The sequence below is a fragment of the Lepidochelys kempii genome, chromosome 6 (genome assembly GCF_965140285.1).
Source record: "Lepidochelys kempii isolate rLepKem1 chromosome 6, rLepKem1.hap1, whole genome shotgun sequence".
Taxonomy (NCBI): Eukaryota; Metazoa; Chordata; order Testudines; family Cheloniidae; genus Lepidochelys; species Lepidochelys kempii.
Window position 1 is genome coordinate 120,930,961 of NC_136385.1, and position 20,991 is coordinate 120,951,951.

The 20,991-nt window shown below is 41.9% G+C and overlaps 1 protein-coding gene across 6 annotated transcripts in view; it reads right to left on the reverse strand.

Moving 5' to 3' along the window:
- The window catches only part of MNAT1 (MNAT1 component of CDK activating kinase), a 187,168-nt gene that overhangs the window by 84,979 nt on the left and 81,198 nt on the right, over window positions 1-20,991 (reverse strand). The window contains exon 7 of one of the 6 annotated variants that reach the window (XM_073349931.1): window positions 14,590-14,756. The exons of the other annotated variants lie outside the window; for them this stretch is intronic. Coding sequence (XP_073206032.1) covers window positions 14,622-14,756 — 135 coding nt within the window. The 3' untranslated portion in view covers window positions 14,590-14,621. Of the gene's footprint in view, window positions 1-14,589; window positions 14,757-20,991 lie in introns of those variants that run through there. 6 annotated transcript variants of the gene reach the window in all.

The window sequence follows — 20,991 nt, forward strand, 5'->3', positions numbered from 1 at the left end:
CCGCTCTCCTGCTGACCCCCAAAGAGGCAAGTGGGGTCCAGGCTAGAGAACGGGTGAAGACTGGACAGATCAGGGGGAAGAGTGGACAAGACATCCCCTCTTGGTCCTATGGAGACGCCCTCCCCATCACCAAAAAACAATGATCTTTAAAATAGCATCTCCCTTCGGCATCTGTGTGAAGCAGCAACCAAAAAAAAAAAAAAAGAATCCCTGGTAAAGTCTCTGAAGGCACGACCCTGGCAGGGAGGTGGCCAGGAATAAAGACTGACAGATACATAGGGGTATGTGTCATGACCTTTTCTGTGGGCCAATGGTAGCAGTCAAAGCCCTATTTCCCCTTAACCTATAAAATGAGGCATGGAGAGGGGCACAAAAATCATGCCAAGAATTCCCACACAGACCTTCCTCCAGATTCCCACAATGAACTCAGTGAGAGTTCTGCCACAGAATCCTAATGGGATCAGAATCAGGTCCTTAAAAACAGGAATTTCTACTCTAATAGAAAAGGATCAAGCCTTGCCTTGCTGAAAACAAAGGAACTAACGCAGAGTGTCCTGAGCTGCAAATCATATAGAAGCTTAGCGAGTGTGCTGGCGTATGTTTATACTGAAAACACTGGCATGCCTACATGTGTACACACACAGACACTGCATTGCTATCTGGGGCCAATAATCGCCTAATGATGGAAATGGTCATATGTCCACATTGCTGACCGATCTAAACGGATCAATCTCAATAATACTGGCCAAGAGGTCACGTTGACTTGAGAATTGACTCCGGCAGTCATGGAAGGAATCATGTTTGGATGATTCCCCTCCTATACTTTGGGGCAGGGACACTAGAGAGAGGGGCAAGGTATTTATTCATGTCTCCTCTCCAAGGGCTCAAATAGGAGGATGGGCCACAGCCTACCTGAAAATACCAAATCAAAAACATTTTATTTAGAAACATGGTTACACAATCCAGCAGGTATAGAAGCATACACGGATTGTGCTGTTAATACATATTCTGTAGTAAGCCATAGCTATTCCAAGGGTGTTACATAAATATGACTCTACATAATATACTATACATATTATGCACAGACCATAAAGGGTTTCTTTACTCTCTCTCACAAAGTAAAGACAGGAGGGCTAGGCCTGTCTCCAGCATCCTCTCCCAGCATTTTCAACACTCCTACACCCACCACATTAAAGTCATAGGCTCAAAGAAATGTAGGGCTGGAAGGGACCTCAGGAGGTCATCAAGTCCAGCCCCATGTGCTGAGGCAGGACCAAATAAACCTAGGCCATCCCCATCAAATATTTGTCTACTGTTCTTAAAAGTCTGCAGTGAATGGGATTCCACAACTTCCCTTGGTAATTTATTCTCCTTTTAGGTAGAAAGTTTTTCCTAATATGTAAAATAAATCTCCCTTTGCTGCAGATTAAGCTCATTGTTCTCCATGTCCACTGAAGGTAGGACAAAAGTAATTGAACACCTTCCTCTTCATAACAGCCCTTATCCCCCCTCAGTCTTCTCTTCTCAAAAAGAAGCATGCCCAATTTTTGTAACCTTTCCTCATAGGTCAGGTTTTCTAAACCTTTTACCATTTTTGTGGCTCTCCCCTGGACTCTCTCCAATTTGTCCACATCCTTCTGGAAGTATGTTGCCCAAAACTGGACATAGTACTCCAGCTGAGGCCTTACCAGTGCCAAATAGAGAGGGACAGTTACCTCTCATGTTTTACAAACAACACTCCTGTTAATACACACCAGAACAATAGCCTGTTTTGCAACTACATCATACTGTTGACTCATTCAGTTTGTGATCCAGTATAGCCCCCCCGATCCTTTTCTGCAGTATTCCCCATTTTGTTGCTGTGCATTTGATTTTTCTTTCCTAAATGCAGTACTTTGTATTTGTCTTTATTGAATTTCATCTTGTTGATTTCAGATCACTTCTCCAATCTCTCAAGGCCATTTTGAATTCTAATCCATACTCCAAAGTGCTTCCATCCCCTCCCAGCTTGGTGAAAACCACCAATTTTGTAAGCACATTCTCTACTCTATTATCCAATATAATATAATATCTTATATAATTAAATATTAAATAGTACCAGACCTAGGATTGATTCAAGGGACCCCACTAGATACGTCCCCCTAGTTTGACAGCAATGTACAACATTCTTGAAGTTAACAAAAAGCCACACACAATGACTTTCTACCTTCTTCCATCTCTTTCAGGGTCTACTTCACTATCTGAGAACAATATCTGGATTAGTATTCTCATAGCAACACTTCCAGCAAGTTGATGGTCCATTGCTTTACTTCTTACCAACTACTGCAAGTGCTGGTGAGTTCAGCTTCCTGTTCTTCAAATATAGACACATTTTCCATATGCGACCTCTGACCTTCCATCTCGTGTCCATAACATAGCACTCACCTGCTTTGGCTCACTTAGTCTTTCTTGTCTCCCTAACAGTCTAAAATCCTTTATATTTAAGGCAGAGCCTTCTTAAAGCATTACAATGAGTACATAAACTCATCTCTCTTTAAGCCCCAACTCAGACTTGAGGCAGACAGGATTTTTAATGATGTTCCTCAGCTGGCATACAACAGAGTATGTCACAAATTATACCAAGGCCTCACACATCCCATAAATAAAAGAATTTATTTACAGGCACTGGGTTTATACACACAGAAAAATAGAGTAAAATTTTTAAAAAAAGTTTACACTTCACTGTATGCTTAGGTATAGTCCCTACCTAAGTTTATTTTCTTAACAAAGAGAGCTGATGGAAATATAGATAAGCCACTAAACTTTCACAGACAAGAATTTTTACCCTTAATAAGAGGTACTTCTCTTTCATGAGCAGCCAATACTGTCAATATTCCTTTTTAGCTACACCTTGACTGACTTTTTGAATCCAGGCTGGGCATATACAGGGAATTAACCTTTTGATGTCCAATGTGGATTGCCTAAAACAATATTCTGTTCGCCTGCCCCCTGCACCTGAACAAACATCTTCAGGAACACTATTATTTAGGTTTCACTGGTACAGAACATTGTCTCTTTGATCAACAATGACTTCCACTGTGATGTTTTTGAGCACATAATGAATACAGCTGGGGGAATATGAACTACTGAATACGTAGACACCCGCTTCCCTTTTGAAATGCATTTTTAAATTTTTTTTTAGTCCCAAACATTGTATTTAAAAAGTGATCAAAAGAGCTGAATTTTTTGAAGCTCTTAGATATACAACTACCTACTTTCTATTACAGGCACACTAATTTAGGCCCAAATTTAGGATTAAAGAGGAAAAAAAGATCATCAAATCAGAGGTCCCTGAACAAGGTGCTACAAATTCCCTCCTCAAACTGAAATAGCTACCAAAAGATGTTACCTGTAACAAACACCTATGTGCTGTACTGCAACCTATAGATCCTTTACAACAGTGGAAGAGGTTCAAATGTACTAAGGTCCAGAATAAGAAGAAAAAGCATTCCTAGCTATATTAAGATATATGCTAACCAGGGTAAACCTGATGTGGGCATGGGAGGAGAGGGAGGAGGAAGACATTTAAAGCAGTTCCAAAACCACTGCTTGGCCACCTATCAGTATATAATATAGTATATAGAGCCTGGTCACAAGATTAGAACCCATGAAAGTCATCATTAAGACTAATGCAAGATAGCAATTTCCCTATGTTATTCCAAGGATTAGGGAAATTTGAAGGGAAATATTAAGTTTAAGCTTGAACCTCAACTGAAGTCTTTCACATTTACAGACCCCTCAGAACATTCAAATGAAGGAACTCAGGAACGAACACCCGTGTGAAATGATACTTTGTGGAAACAGAAAGCCACTTGGGTAAAAATCTCACCCTGCCTGTTTGCTGAGAAAACAAAATCTTTAGGAGACCTCATGAACAAGGCTATTAAAAAGAAATGGAGAAACAGCCAGCAGAAGGAACTCTTAGAAATTGAAAAAGGAGCCTAAAATGCCACCAAACTTACTGCCGTACAATACAAAGCTTGAAACAACTGTCAAGTGATGCATCATTTTATGGGCAAGGTTCAAACGACGTACAAGAGCAAAGTAGCAACTTTTGGTTACCAACAGCAAATGTCTCAAGAGCCAGATCATAAAAGGAGTACTCTCTACCACTTGGCCAAATCAAAGCTCCAGTTAACTGGAATGAAGATTCATACACAGACAGACAAATGCCCTTGATCTTGTTATTGTGCTGAAAGGATAGCATTCTCTAGATCAGTTGGCCTCATGGGCAGCTCGCTCCCTCAAAATTGGATGCAGTCCAGCCGAAAGGCCGACTTAAAGGAAATTGCATACCTCTTTGCCAATTCTCCCTTCGCAGCCAAATCAGTGAAGGTGGCTAGACCTCTCTCAAGTAAGCAAGAAGAGGAGGAAATAGAAATGTCAGACACATGACTTCAGGCAGCATCAGACCAAGAGACTTGGAGACAAGATGCAGCAGGCCATGTCAGTATGGACAACATTAAGTAAAAGACTATGATGACATACTGACACTCAGTCAAACCTCATTAATTCTTTTGTATTTGAGCCTGCCTTAAAGGCTTTGAATCTATTCCACTGTTTCTGTTTCTATGGCAAGTCAAAAGCCTCTTTCCCTAAATGAGCTTTTGTCTTTTACTTTTGCTGTTTATCTTGAAGAGTGCTTTTATCAGCCTATGATCACATTCCACATGTATTCGGATCAGCATAAACACAGCCATGAAGATAACAGGCTGGTATCAGAGGAAGAAAGTTTTATTATTTGTGGAACAATTAAGACATCACTATGACTACTTTTTAGATTATTTCTTCCAGTTTGTGACACGCCAGGTTATACGATTCCATTTATATCCAGTTTGTGATTTCCCTTTACTCTGAAAAAAACTCCCATTGTAATAATCAGTTCCAAGCTCCTGTCTGCTCTTCAGTTTCAGCATCAAAGCTTTCCCTCAAGTTGTTAAAGTATTCTCCTACCGCTCAAAACTCTAACTTTGAATATGGAGATTCTGACAGTCTAGCTTTTTATATCTATCACCAGGATAGTTGAGGTTGGAGGTTTACAAATCACTTGAGCGTGAGACAAACAGGACCATCTTCACAATTATGGAAAAAGATATATTTGCTAAGTAACTTGCCATTTACTGACTTGCTTTTCTTTTTGGTATGCTTACCCTTTAGGATTATAGTGTAGTACTGCAAGTAGCAACGTTTAGCAACATTCGGCACCAATAAAAATAGCGCATTTATATTTTGCATGCTCATGTAGATTAAGAACGGTTTATTAATTTTAATGGTCATGATTTATGTACCTTGTGGCCAAAATATGGTACCTAAAGTACAGATTTATTAAAAAGACAGCAGCACGGAAAAAGTTATATTGGAATAATCTATAATCTGTTTACAGTATATGAATGATTTGCTGTTCCTTCATAAGGCATGTAGGAAGTCAGCACTCCTCAATGTGTAAAGTATTTCCATGTGCTTAAAGCATGAGCTTTCCAAAGAAAACAATGACTGAGAAAATTATTATTCTTTATTTCCCTGCCAGCTGTTTTTTGGAATTTTTCTCCCAGCCACCTTCTTTCTTTCAGTCAGATCTCTCCCTATTGCTCACAGTAACACCTACTCAAGGAACGCAGCAAAACCAAGGACATTTTCATGGTTAGGAGACTTAGTAATGAGATGATCCAGTTTCTTATCTCAGACTCATTTAAATTACATTTTCTTAAGGGCTAGTCACTACCATAACTATACTGGTATAACCAAAAATGGCCATACTAAGGGGTTGTATCATTCTAAGAATAATACTTTCTAAACTGATATTGCTATATGACACAAAAACTGTGTAGACAAGCCCCCAGCCTGACATGCACTTCTATACAACTATTCTGTCTGGGGGTTCCCTGGTCCCCTTCCAGACACTAAGGGTTTGTTCACATGAGACAGTTGCACCAGTTTAGCCTAACGTGTGATTTCAAACCAATTTAGTTAAACCAGTGCAAGTCTGCACAGACAGGACACTCTTATTTTGTTTAAAACCAGCTGTCTCTCAATACAGAAATCCTGGGGATAGATCCTTAGCTCACGTAAATTAATATGGAAATTGAAGTCAATGGAGCAATGAGGATCTGCCCCATGGCCTATATACAAAGTTGCACCAGTTTAACTAAATTGGGTGTAACTTTTCTTTATGGACACCATTACATCAGTTTAAATCTGTCCTGCATTGGTTTAGGTTGCCCCCGTTAAGTAAAATAATAAAAATATGGTATGATTTTAGTAGGTTTTAGGCCTTGGCCAGGAAGTGTTCTTAGCAATTTTGCAAGACTGATTTATAGATCTTTTGCATGATAAATGAAAGTATTTGTACAGTCCTGTGTCTATTGGCTAAAATAATTAAGAGTAATGCTCACAGCCCTGTTGATGTTGAAAAGTGTTTTGCAGAAGAAGGCAAGTATTGACACCCCAACCTTTATCGACACCCCAACCTTACAGTTGAGTAGGCTGAGGCACAGAGATGAAGTGAGTTGAATAAGATCACAAAGCAAGTCAGCAGAGGGAGAATAGAACCCAGGTCTCCTGACTCCCAGTCTAGTTCCCTTTCCCCAGATTATGCTGCCTGACCAGCAGAGAGCATTCCTAGGGGATTATCAGGGACACAGGTGGCAAAGCTATTTGGTATCCCCCTGCTGCCAGGCATCCACATATCATTTTACGAGGTCTACCATTTTACACTTTTCAGTCTTTTTTTCCTTTTCAACTGGAATGCAAGACAACAATCCTGCAATCACACAGTGCAAGATCACTTTAATGGGGCGCCATGCAGGCACAAGGGCTAATGAGTCTCCACACAGGTCCACCCATGCCAATCCAATTGTACAAGTGGGCCTTAAAATGCTTAAGACATTTTCTAAGCAATTGAAAAAATAGCTCATGTAGATTACTCTGCGTCAGTAAAAAGAACTAGGAACATCTTTAGTTCATTGTAGTGGTAGCTTCATAAAATTCATTAGATCCAAAAGTTACAAGGCAATTCTGTAGATCAACTCAACTTGCAAGAGATCCTGTGTTCAATTCCCAGTTAAACCCTCACACAGGTAGGGAATACGGTTGTACCTGTGTTATGGAGGTGATCGGATTACACAGTCCCTTCTGGCTTTAAAAGCTAGGAAATAAACATCTATGAACAGTACTTTAGGATTAATGAATGGCATTTTCAAATTATCCTGCAATCTATTTTTGATAGATTTTCTCCCAGAGAATATTTGCTTCTCCTGAAAATGTTTTATTAATAGATTTTGTCCATCTCTACAGTGAGCTGCTCTTCCTGGGAAACCAGTGGAATAGCTGCAGCTATGGCTATTCTGACGTTTCTGCTCAATAGTCTAATAAACACAGGTCCAAATTCTGCTCACTTTACTCACCCGAGTAGTGCCATTAGCATCAATGGCCTATATAACTTAACTCCAGTGGCCAAGATAAGCCTGGTATACATTGCTTTGTCAGCTAAATACAATAAATTCAAGAGTACAGCTCTCTTCTGAAAAGTGAGAGTATACATGGCATCTTCTTTCTCAGCAGATCTACTCCTTGTGTCCCTTCACAGGTAGACCCACTGACTTTGGTGAAACAAATATATATTTTATTGTTTTTCACTCCTACAGAGCCAACTGTAACTAAGTGAGTGTGATAAGAGTTTTGTTTACTCAGTTCCAGTCATTACAGGTGTGCCAACTCATTGGCCCATATACATACTAATATATGTATATAAACAAATACCACTTTGACAGCAGTAAGGGGCCTTGAAGTGGGCATAAATGTAATTTACACTGCCAGAGCACTGTAAACGTGCACAATGGTAAAGGAGAATCAGGCCCTTTGTCTTTAGCAGGCTTGCATAGGTGTAACAAGAAGTCTTAATTTGGACTACCAGGTCCTTATCATATTACAGTACTAGTGAGGGATAAACTGAACAGCTCAACTTTCCGAGTCCAGGCTAAGTTTGCATGGCTGGTGTGAGGGGACATTTTTATATTCGTAAAACACCACTTTTGACATGGAAACAAAATGAGGTAGTGAAAATCATAGAATCATAGAACTGGAAGGGACCTCGAGAAGTCTGTAGTCCAGTCCCCTGCAATCAAGGCAGGATTAAGTATTTATCTAGACCATCCCTGACAGGTGTTTGTTCAACCTGCTCTTAAAAATCCCCAATGATGGAGATTCCTAGGCAATTTATTCCAGTGCTTAACCACTCTGACTGCGTGGGTCAGATAGTTCAGTGTGGTAACATAGTTCAAAACATTTAAATGCAGAACCTCATGATGCCATTTTTTATAGTTACTTTTCAGATTAGAACCACTCTTTCACCTTAACTGCAAACCAACATAAGGTAATAAATACCATCATTTGCAGTGGTTTATATACTTTTTCACCTAACCTTTGGGGGGGGAAAAAAAACTTCATTAAGTCAACATGAAACACCTAATGTTTAAACACTTTGATATATCAGCAGCTATATAGTAATCACAGAACTAATTAATTATCTAAGACACTGGTTTGTAGGTTGGCACACACAGAATATGATCTGATGACTGATTGCTTTTAAATACAGTATATCTAGCTTACACTTCAAAAAACCAGTGAAAAACATTTAAATGCAGCTATGCGTGTATCTGCCTGAACCCTCACAAAACATTTATTTAATTATTTTTTTAAAAAGCCACTTCCCCACCCTAAACTTTGTCTGTTGTTGCTAAATTTCTTCCATCAGGATATTCAAAACCCACAAGCATGTTGCTACATATTGGATACATATTTCAAGATGTTATAGGATATACATAGCATTTAAGTCATGGGATTCTTCAGACAAATGGTAAAATACTTAGAATACAACCCTGAAGTACCACATTGTAACCCACCATTTAATTTTTGCAGATATAATAAAACTTATGAATTCTGCACCAATGTATTGTTTCTTTAATGAGGGTTGAGTTGTGAAGGTCAGAATTTCCCTTTCCTCTCTGGCTTCTCGAAGTTGGTGTCCTGCTTCCCAGATCACTGCAGTGTTTGTTGCGGTTAACAAGGACATCCAATGCTGCAGTTTCTAATAATGTAACATGCACCATTTTTCTCAGCATGTTTTTCCTTATACTAGAGAGCACAAATATAAGGCCCAATTGTAACAGTGCTGAACTCCCAGAATTCCAAACAGAGCCAATGGGACCTGCAAGTGCTCAATGCCTTTAAAAAACAGCTCCATAGGAACTGTTCTGAAGAGAGCCACTTTTACCTGCTTTGGCCAGCGCACAAATCAATATCACTTCACGTTCTGTTTACTCTCCTACGGCAGCAATTGGGTCTTCCATCTCTGCTGTGTTTTTTCACATGCAGGATTAACTGCCCTTCGGAACAGCCACTAGATTCCTCCACCTCCCAGAGTTCACAGTAAGACTCTGTAGCATAATGACTGCACTTTTAGACTCTAGAAACGGCTACGGTAGCTGCTAGTCAGATTGAGGTCTATTAGCCTGATTTTGGAAGGTGCTGAGCACCTACAAATCCCATTGATTTCAAAAAGGGGTTGTGAGTGCCCAATAACCGAAAATCTGTCTGTCAAAGAGTGCACCTCCTCATGGCTGGGTGTGGCATAGCAAGCTCTCTCCTCTCCAGTGCCGCCTGCTGACAGTCATTTTGGCCCCACAGCAGTCCCAGTCTTCTCGAAACTCGGCCATCTGCCCAGGTCACCATTTTGTTACCCCAGAAGGTCAACAAACAGCTAGAGTACTTACAACTTACAAAGTCTTTGTCTCCAACTTTGGGCTCTTTGGGCCTTGCATGCTCTTTGTTCAAGGCTTCCCAATGTTCTCATCCCCTTAAATCTGGGGACTTACCACCACCTTCCCTGGTGGCTAGTAGGGGAACCGAGGCCCTCTCCCCACCCCCTCTCCACTGGGTTCCAGCCCAAGGTCACTTTAAGTGAGAAGGCAAGGTCTCTCTATTCTGACCCACCCCTGCTTCTACCCAGAACCTCGTTAGATTCATCCTACTCTCAAGGTCAGGACTTGCAGGGCTTTCCCCTGGAATCCCCCAATAAATCTGAGACTAAAAGCACAAACTTAAACCATCTTCCATCCTCCACAGGCTTGACCTTTCATGCCTCAAGTTCCACAGGCTGTTCCTCCACTGATTACCTCCCAGGGCCCCACTCCCTAAAAATCCAGATCCTCCCCTTTTATCAGGGCTTATCACTGGAGCCTACTCCATTCCCAGTGGCTGCTTCATCTCTCTCCTGGTGCTCTGTGAGACTTGTCTAGTCAGGAAATGGCTAGGGCCAATTCTCTCTCTAGGCTTCCGCCTTGAGCCTGCCAGTCTGTCCACTCTCTAGTCCCAAAGCATGACCAGAGAGTTCCTTCCTCTCCTCCCTGCAGCCCCCTTCTGCTCCAAACTTCCTTTCTTTATCCTAACCACCCAACTCCCTCCCCAGCTGAGCTTCATCTCTAATTGTGCCTGGCTCACCCTTCACATGCAATCAGGTCAGGTTGCTTGAGCTCTCAGGCCCACATTATCCTTTCATTTCCTGCATGGGGTACACAACCCATCATACTGGCCCATATAAATTAATTTACAAACTCCAAAACAAACACCCTTACACTGTATTTAACTCTGAAAACCCTAATACTAGACAACAGAAGAGAGGAAAGTTATGATATTTAAGTGTCACCTTCTGTTCCAAACAGCAACAATAAATCTATATTCAAACATTTTACATTTGCAGAAGCCTCATTTGTTTCAAAGAGGTACTTGTAAACACTATGCTCATGTTCGGGAAGTGGAAAATTTACTTAGTTATTGATGTCAGACATTTCAAAATGGCTTAGCCCAAGAAACACCAAAATTAAATAATGTTCACTGAACACTAGTCAGAATTTGCATATTCTCTGCTCTACTCCCACAGACAAAGTTATATCCTGCTGGAAGGTAAACAAAAACTTCCTTCAAGAGCTGAACACTCAACAAAAAAGGACCACATCTCAACAGAAACACAAATGGAACATTAAGGCTTTGTCTATATTGAGATTTTGCCCCCATTTCAGTAGTTGATGACTAGACTTTGAAATAGTTGCAGGCATTGAAAATCCTAGCACAGTGTGGCTTGGTGGAGAGAGCACTGGACTGGAGCTCAAGAGATGAGGGATCTATTTCTAGCTCTGCTACTGGGCAACCTGGGACAAGTCACTTCATCTCTGTGCCTCAGTTTCCCCATGGATACAATGGTATAAAGATGCTTACATTCTTTATAAAGCACTTTGATATTTACTGATAAAAAGCACTATATAAGAGCTAGGAACAACTAATAAATATAATAGCATAGAGGAGGACAGCTGTAATTATCCCAGTCATTGCAGGAAGACAAGATGCAAGGGATGGGGCTTAATTAAGCTGCAACACTATTAACTCATCTGGAAACTATCCAACAATAATTCATACAGTGCAGGTTATCGTAACTTCCTTAATCCTTACTTTCACAGGTTAACTTTGACCTCCCGCCCTTCCTCCGGGGCGCTCACTTAAGGTTTCAGGATCCCAGCTGACAGCTCTTTTGGGCAGAGACCTGCGTCTCCCCTTCCAGGCTTGCAGTCTCTTTGCACCTCACTGTGCCTGTCCCAGCAGGTCTGATTGGGATCCAGCACCTGTGGTTAACCTTTCTCCAGGAGTTGCAACAATGTGTACAAGTTAGCAACCAGCCTTCACAAAGCAAAATACTTTTATTCTTAGGGTGCATTCATTATCAGGGTAAAAGTGTTGCAGAGAAAACATGTGAAAACAATAAAAACATCCTGTACCCATGCTAAAACTTTACCAGAGATTACTCATCAGTTCTAAGGGGTCCCGATAAGCCAAAGTCTTTCCAACCCTTCCACAACAGTGCCCTCCCCTCAGCTCCCCTTGGAGCGAAGGTCCCATCCACTTGCTGAATCAAAAAAGGTCCTGTGCCAGTTTAAACTCAGTCTTTATGCCAAAAGCCCTTTCTTTGTCAGTTACTCTCTGGAAAATTCAGTCTGAACCAGTATATGCAAGTCTCCCCAGGGAGTGGTACCTCTCCAGAGGAGTTTACAAACCAGAGTGATTCATCTTAATCAACCCCCCACACACACACATACTGTTTTTAGTTCCTGGAGGAACTATGGTAACCCTCCCTCCACTCCCCCATAAAACTGCATATAATCCCTGCCCACAGTGATAACAAACCATCCATAAACTTAACACAATATGGTCCCCAAAGATATCGCACGTGATTGCAATATCTATCACAGTTACCACCTAGTGAGGGGCTGCCATCAGCCCCCAACCCCTCTCCACTGCTGGTACCTAGCCTGTCACTGAGACCCCAGCACCATCCCCTTGCTTGAGGCTTAAGGGGCTAGGGAAATGGAATTGACAGTCTCTAGGAGCTCCAACGCCATACCCCAGCTTCTTGAGGGGATGTCTTCCCCGTTAATCCACTTCTCACTCTGGTTTATCAGGGAACCAGACCCTGTATGGAACTGGACACCTGCCAGCTGCTAAATTATGACACCTTGAACCTTAACTCTTCACTTACCTCCCTGGATCCCTACGCTGCTGTGGGGAATGTGAAGAAAACCACTTCATGCTGGCCAATCAGGTAATGAGGGAAAATTCTTTCCCAGTCCCCAAAAAGGTGACTAGTGCAATGCCCACAGCAAATCAAAAACCTGTTGCTATACTAATCCCAGCTGTGGGAGCTGAAGCTCCGGTCAGAAGGTCAGGGCTCATATCCCTCTACTGAGTTCACAGGGGCCTATGGCTAACCTGAGCTCCACTGGCCTGCCCACCAGCCCAACTGATGCTCCCTTCCCACCCCCCCAGCCATCTTCCTCTCCCAATGCCAAGGAATGAGGGAGATTCCTCCTTTTACTTGCCATTCCAGACACAGAGTCATTGTATTTGAGGTTGCAGGGGTGTATTTGCTCTGATGAAGCTCACCCCTCAAAACTAGCATAAACTCCACTCAAGCAAATCTTTATTTTCCCTGTCTATACTTGGGGTTCACATAGGTGCATCTAGTCAATGGCTGGCCTCTGATTGCTGCATTTGGACTGAATTTGCAACCTTGACAAGGCCTAAATTAATATTTAAAGTGCCTATTATATAGAGGACAAAATTAGCCTGTTATCCCTCTAACAAAAAAGGGTAGAAAAGAATCAATAGATAGAATATCTTGTCTGCTAAAGGGCTATTGTGTTATTTCACTCATGTCAACAACAACAAAATTCCAAACTCATTCACATGCTCATGATTTGATCTGCCACTGGAAAAGAAAATCATTTCTTACTTCAATGTAAAAGATCACTAATTCTTAGGCACTGCTGCATGAAGTGCTCAGAGTTTTAAGATGGCTCATCAAATGGCCATCTAAATTTCCAGACCATTTCTTCACTCCCTCCTCCATAGACTATTAGTTCTATTACCTGGATTGGAATTATCACCAATTAATAATTAGTGCCCAAACAGATGTGAACTCTTCTCTTGAAAACGCCAGTCACAAGTTCTCAGTTGCACACTAACGTAAATTGAATCTAGATATATTAATGGCAAAGGGTTCATATAGTACCACTTTGAACACAACAGATGTCTCACATACTAGATTACAGGCAAAGGGCTCACAGAGGACACCTTCCCAAATTTACTGAGATATCCAGTTCTTAACTTTGAGTCAGTATCTATTCACTCTTAAGTATCAATAAAGATAGTGAAGTGTAAAGAAATCTTAGAGTCAAATAATCTGTATTATTAACTAATCTATAAATACCAGCCTTTAACTTTAAAGAAGCAGTCTTTAAACCAATTATCTGCAGTGTTGTTATAGAATAATGGGATAATCTTTTAACCCACAGGAACAGTTTAACATTAAGACATAACAATTGATATTGGACTAAAGTAATTAAATCATAATCTCCACACAATGTATTTTTGCTACAGGGAATCTACAAAAATGTGTTATAACAAGCCAGACACACCCTTCAGTGCTGAACGAAAAGGTTTACGCATAACACAATATATTTTTCCCCAAATCAACTAGAGTTAAAGAGGGTGGAGGAAAGGGAAGTAACCCAGGATGCTCTACGAACATCCCAAGACACACTGTCCTCTTCAGAGAGTTTTGTTTTTTATTTAGTTGATTAAATAATAGACAAAGTGAGGGTAATTATTAATGGAGGAGTATATTCAAGGCAAAGGAGAAGAGCGAGCTTTTATGGCTGCAAAGGTATGAACTACTAACAAAAGGAACCTTATTAAGTGATCTAAAAGCTTTGCAAAAGCCCCACTCAGAGGCTTTCACAATAGTAACTCCTTAAGGACTCGATCCTGCAAAGAGCTGAGCAATTTGGCCCTGATCCAGCAAAGCATTTAAGCGTGTATTTAAACTTTGAACAATGAAATCAATGGGACTACTCAAGTGCTTAAAATTAAGCATGCACTTAAGTGTTTTTCTGGATAGGGGCCAAAGTGGTCATCACCTTCCAGGATTAAGGTTTAAGCGGGGGCTAACAAATACTATAAAAAGGAGTGTTCCTTACCTATCTCCATGCAAGAAATCCACACACCATGAGCAGAGTGGAGATTGAAAACAAGACACAGATTAATTCTGCCTGGCATGCATCTAATGAAGAAATCAAATCCGTCTGAACTGTTTCTGCCTGAAGATAGACCAGCTGAAAGGAATAGCAAAGGAAGGAAACTAGATTGATTCCCTAAAAAATAAATCTTTTACTGTTTAGGCACATTTTAAGAGCACGTCTTAAAAACAAGAAAAGATGACAACAACGACGACCAGTAACAATGACCATTTATGAACATAATCACATGCCACACAAATGGATGCAAGTACTTGAAACACAACACGTAACTATCTAGATCTGTAGACAGGGGCAAACTACTGTAAATGATCGGATTAGGTTTAATCCTCCCAATTCACATAATGCCATATATCTGGGAAACTCTGACGGAACACAAATTATTAAAAAGTATTTGGAGGAATTTTTTTTGGGGGGGGGGAAGGGAGGGTAGAGAGACTTGGAGCACAAACTTGGTACTGGCTCCAAGAACTATAAAAAAACAACACAGACTGGAAAACAGAAGCAGCCATTGAACATCTGCTGGAACCTGAAGCAACAGAGGTAATAACCAAGTACAGTTAATTTGGCCTTAGTTGAAGTCTAAGTTAAAACCACATCCCAACAAAATGTAAAATAAGAATGTTATTTCTAATTAGAACAATGTTGTGAGGGTAACACCACAAGAACATTATTTCTTCACACTTGCTATGCTCAGTTTACTACTGAAATGCATTTCAATGGTGACCTAAACATCCTATGTCACCAGGCAGGAGGATTCATTCTTGAGAATTATTGATCTGACTACTCCTTCCTGTGACTTCTCTGCTTCAGGACAGCATGTCACTCACACTAACCTTGAACTAATTACAGTACAAGATGACAGCACTCAGAATGAAATGCTTGTAATATTCAGACCAAGTTAAGAGAATATTGTTGCCATGATTTAGACAGAGAAAAGCCAGGACACTGAAAACTTAAGGGTGAAATTCCTACCTTAGCTCACACTGTCATACAAGGAGAAGATTGACGATAGGAGATGCAGCATGGGACCAGTGGACAGGACACTAGTCTGGGACCCAGGAGCCCAGATTCTATGATCTTCTGTATGACCTTGGGCAAGTCATTTCACACTCTGTGCGTCAGTTTCCTTTCCCACCCTTTATCTTGCATACTTAGTCTGTAAGCGTTTTGAGGTAGCAACTGTCTCTGTGTGTACTACTATATTACTAGGAATAAATACTATTAGTATTATAAAAATAAAAAAACACAGATGTGCCAGGAATTGGGCTCATTATGCAGCGACAATGCAGTAGAGCTATATATTTCCCCTGTTCAAAAAGAAAAAAAAACTCTCCTCTCCCACCCATACTAGGGATCTAACATTATTCTATGCAGAGAACCTGGATTTGTGCTGGAAATCACTTTAGATAAGCTATTACCAGCAGGACAGTGGGGTGGGAATAGGTATTGTTTCATATTCTCTGTGTATATATAAAGCCTGCTGCAGTTTCCACGATATGCATCTGAGGAAGTGAGCTGTAGCTCACGAAAGCTTATGCTCTAATAAATTGGTTAGTCTCTAAGGTGCCACAAGTCCTCCTTTTCTTTTTGCGAATACAGACTAACACGGCTGTTACTCTGAAATCTGACATCTGATTCCTCAGTTCTCCAGTTACCTGCCCAGGAAGTGCCCTGAAGAGGTGAGCGGTTCTATAGGAAATGACAAGGTATTTAGACAGACAGACAGACAGACAATCTAGTTTCAGGTACTTAATTTTTTAACTGCATGAAATTGCCTCCAAAGAACTTCACTCCTGGAGAGCAGCAATCCTCGAGTAGACGGGTCAGGGAACCATCATAAAAATGGGGTGGAGGGAAAGAGTGACAAGCACTCTGAAATGCTGCCCTACTTCATTTAGATTCTCCAGCACTATTAGTTAGTGGATTAGCTAGGGAACGGCTAAATATTAGAAGCAGTAGTGGTACTGTCAAGCACAGACAAACTATGAGGACCAAGTGGCTCCCACCACCACCCTGTAAGTGGCAGACATGTTGAAAGGAAGCTATTATTGTGGTGAAATGAGCCCTTTCTACATGTGTGAATTGCTGTCACCAGTGCAACACACACCCCTGAATACAAATAAGTATCCTTACAAGGGTATGTTCTGACATCAACTCCCATGTAGACGGATCTCCCAACCAGAAATGCCATTCTCCAAACAGTGGCTTGATTTATTCCAAGACGATTCCTAGGATAATGGCGCATTAGTGACAGCCGTTGTCCCCTTCCACTAACTGAAAACTGTTTAGCTACTAGCACAGACCTGGCACCACCATTTTCAAGACTGTTACTGGAAGTGCAATTAAGATTGCCACACTTTCTGTAACAGCATTAAGCTGGTTTGCAGACTTGGCTTAATAGACATACTCCACTAAGGAAAATAATGTTTAAAATATTCAAATTATGCAGGAAGCTGTAGATCACAAATAAGAAGGGAAATGCCAAGATAAAAAGGTCTACAGCTCCCTATCCCACTCACTTACATAAAACATCAACTCACTAAGGGTCTTCTTCGTAAGCAGGCATCTTGAAGACCCTGTTGTCCGCAGAACTTACCATAATAAAAAAAAGAAGCTAGGCAAAATGCTTCACAAAGCTGTAAGGAAATAGCATAGATCAAGCTTAAACAGCTCTCTCTCAGGGTGGGGGAAGAGAAAAGTGGGTCCTATTCCTATCTAACCTGCGTGCTGTTAACAAAAGGAGCCAACTGAAGGGGAAGAAGTCTACCTTTTCTGACTAATGAAGGATGTTCTCATTTAGTTTATTAAAGGAAGAAAATCACCACTCCTCCAAAAGGAATGGAAACTCAACCTCTAGTATAAAGAATACACATAGGACACCTAAAAAACAGCCAGCCTAGTTGACTGTCTTTCGGGAGACTAAAATGGGCATATTCCTTGGAACTCAAGAGCAAAACCACATAAGTCAGGCTCAAGAACACCTCTGATTTAGACCATTCAAGGAAAAATCATCATATTTCAAGCCAAAAAATAAAATAAATAAATAAAAGTAGAGCACCACAATCAACATTGTTAAGAATGTAGCTGCGTAAACACAGGCTCAGAATCAGCAGGTATAAGGCATTCAATACACACTATCTGGCCTCTGTAAAATAAAAAGTGATCACCAGAGAAGAACAGTCCTAGGTTCAAGCAGCAGGTAAGGGGGAAAAAAAAGAAACCAAATGGGAAGGGTGTACAGTGCTTCCTTACACGCACGCTGCTAAAACTCTCCACTGGTGGACTTGAAGCACTACACCCATAATAGCAACACGACTTTGGTTCTAGATCTACACATCCTATTGCAACAGTAGTTAAGGTGGGATTTTCAAAAGCACTCAGCACTGGTCTAGCTCTGCTCCCATGGAAGTCCATAGTGAAATGCCCATTGCATTCAATGGAAGTCATTGGACTTCAATGGGAGCAGTGCTACGCCAGTGTTGAGCACTTGCCCTTAAAGGCTGAGACTATAGAAAAAACAACGAGGAGTCCTTGTGGCACCTTACAGACTAACACATTTATTTGGGCATAAGCTTTCATGGGCTATAACCCACTTCATCAGATGCATGGAGTGAAAAATACAGTAGAGAGGTACAAATATACAGCACATGAAAAGATGGGAGTTGTCTTACCAAGTTGGGGCTTAATGCTAACGAGGCCAATTCAATCAGGGTGGATGTGGCCCATTCCCACCAGCTGACAAGAAGGTGTGAGCATCAACGGAGGGAAATTTACTTTTTGTAGTGACCCAGCCACTCCCAGTCTTTATTCAGACCTAATTTGATGGTGTCAAGTTTGCAAATTAATTCCAGCTCTGCAGTTTCTCCTTGAAGTCTGTTTTTGAAGGGTTTTTGTTTTGTTTTTTGTTGAAGAATGGCCACTTTTAAGTCTGTTATTGAGTGTCCAGAGAGATTGAGGTGCTCTCCTACTGGCTTTTGAATAGCACTAAAACAGCTACCCCTCTGAAGACTATAGAAGAATATCCTACCTGAGAATTACCACATACAGCACAATCCCACAAACTTGTGAGGGGCTGAGCACCACAGGATTTGAGGGAGCTCTGCATCTCCTAGGACAGTGGTTCTCAGCCAGGAGTCTGGGGCCCCTTGGAGGACCGCAAGCAAGTTTCAGGGGGTCTGCCAAAATAAACCAGAGAGCAGGGCCAGCATTAGACTTGCTGGGGCCCAGGGCAGAGAGTGGAAGCCCAAGCCCCACCACTGAAGCCAAAGCCTGAGCAACTTAGCTTCACGAGGCTCCCTGTGTGATGGGGCCCCAGGCAATAGCCCTGCTTGCTACCGCCCTAACGGTAGCCCTGGTTTTTAATCTACTGAATATGCAGAAATACAGCTGTGGCAGCACAGGTGAGCCTTGGAGTTTCTATAGCATGTTGGAGGGGAAGAAGGGGGGGCTCAGAAAGAAAAAGCCTGAGAAACCCTGTCCTAGGAGGAGTTCAGTGCATCATAGGCTTGGACCCAAAAAGTGAGCGTTCACTGTACTTTTCACCACACCTACCACCCACTTGGTAAATACCACCCACTTTCAAGGTCTAGTCACAGTATATACCAGAGGTGGGCAAACTATGGCCTGCGGGACAGTCCTGCCTGGTCCTTGAGCTCCTGGCCAGGGAGGCTAGCCCCCGGCTCCTCCCCTGTTCTCCCCGCTCCTCCGCAGCCCCAGTTCGCCGTGCTGCCTGTGCTCTGGCAGCACAGCGGCGTGGCTGGTTCTAGCCTGGCAACGCGGCTGCCAGACATGCTGCTCTGAGCGGCATGGTAAGAGGGCGGGAAGCGCGGGGGGGGGGGGGTTTCGGGGTTGGATAAGGGGCAGGGGACCCTGGGAGCAGTCAGGGGACAGGGAGCGGTTGGATAGGGCGGAGGTTCTGTGGGGGAGGGCAGTCAGGGGACGGGGAACAAGGGGGCTTGGATAGGCGTGGGAGTCCTGGGGGGGCCTGTCAGGGGATGGGAATGTGGATAGGGGTCGGGCAATCAGGGGAAAGGAGCAAGTAGGGTTGGATGGGTCAGGAGTTGAGGGGGGCAGTCAGGGGGTGGGAAGCAGGGGCCAGGCTGTTTGGGGAGGCACAGCCTTCCCTACCCAGCCCTCCATACAGCTTTGGAACCCCAATGTGGCCCTCAGGCCAAACAGTGTGCCCACCCCTGGTATATACACAACTGATAGAGTTGAAGGTCAGAAGGATGAAGGAGCCATTACACCATATAGCCTGACTTCATAACACAGACCTGTAAATTTCAACTACTTACTTCTGTGTTGGGCATAATAACTTATGTTTGACTAAAGCACATCTTCCAGAAGGGCATCCAGTCTTGAACTGAAGACACAAAGACATGGAGAATCCACCACTTCCCTTGGAAGTTTGTTCCAATGGTTAATAACCCTCACTGTGGAAATTTGTGCTTGATTTCTAATTTTAATTTGTCCGACTTCAGCTTCCTGCCATTGGTTCTTGTTCTGCTATTCTCTGCATTTTCTTCCCCTGAAGTACTTACTGTAATCATGACACCTCTCAAAATCTTCTTTTTGGTAAACTAAAAAGATTGAGTACTTTAAGCCTCTCACTGTAAGGCATTTTCTCCAGCCCTCAAATCATTTTTGCGGCTCTTCTCTGCACATTCTCTAATCTTTCAATGTTCTTTTAAAAATGTGGACACCAGAACTGGACACAGTATTCCAGCATACATCTCACCAATGCCATATACAGAAGTCATGCACCTCCCAACCCCTCTGATGCTCTACTGCCCTGTTTATACACCCAAGGATTGCATTAGCCTTTTTGGCTGCCGCATTGCATTGGGAGTTTGAGTTAATTGCTTGTCTGCTATGATACCTAAATTCTTTTCAGAGTCACTGCTTTCCAGGATACTGTCCCCCATTCAGTAGGTAGGACTTGCATTCCTTATTTCCAAATGTGCAACTTTGCATTTGGCTGTATTAAAAACACATTTTGTTTGAATGGGCCCAACTTACCAGCGATCCAAATTTTAATCAAGGGTGATCTGATATTTACTTCCAGATCATTGGTACTAGGCCTGATCAACCTTTTTTTTTTTTTTTTTTTTTTTTTTTAAAATCAATCCCTGCAGAACCCCACAGAAACACCCTATTCAAAGATGATTCCCTACTGAGGGCTTTTTGAGGTCAGTTAGCTAGTTCTTAGCCTATTTAACGTGCAATTTATTGATATTTGTATAATGCTATTTTTTTTAATCCAAATGTCTTACGGTATTAAGTCAAAGGCCTTAAAAAAGTCTAAATATAT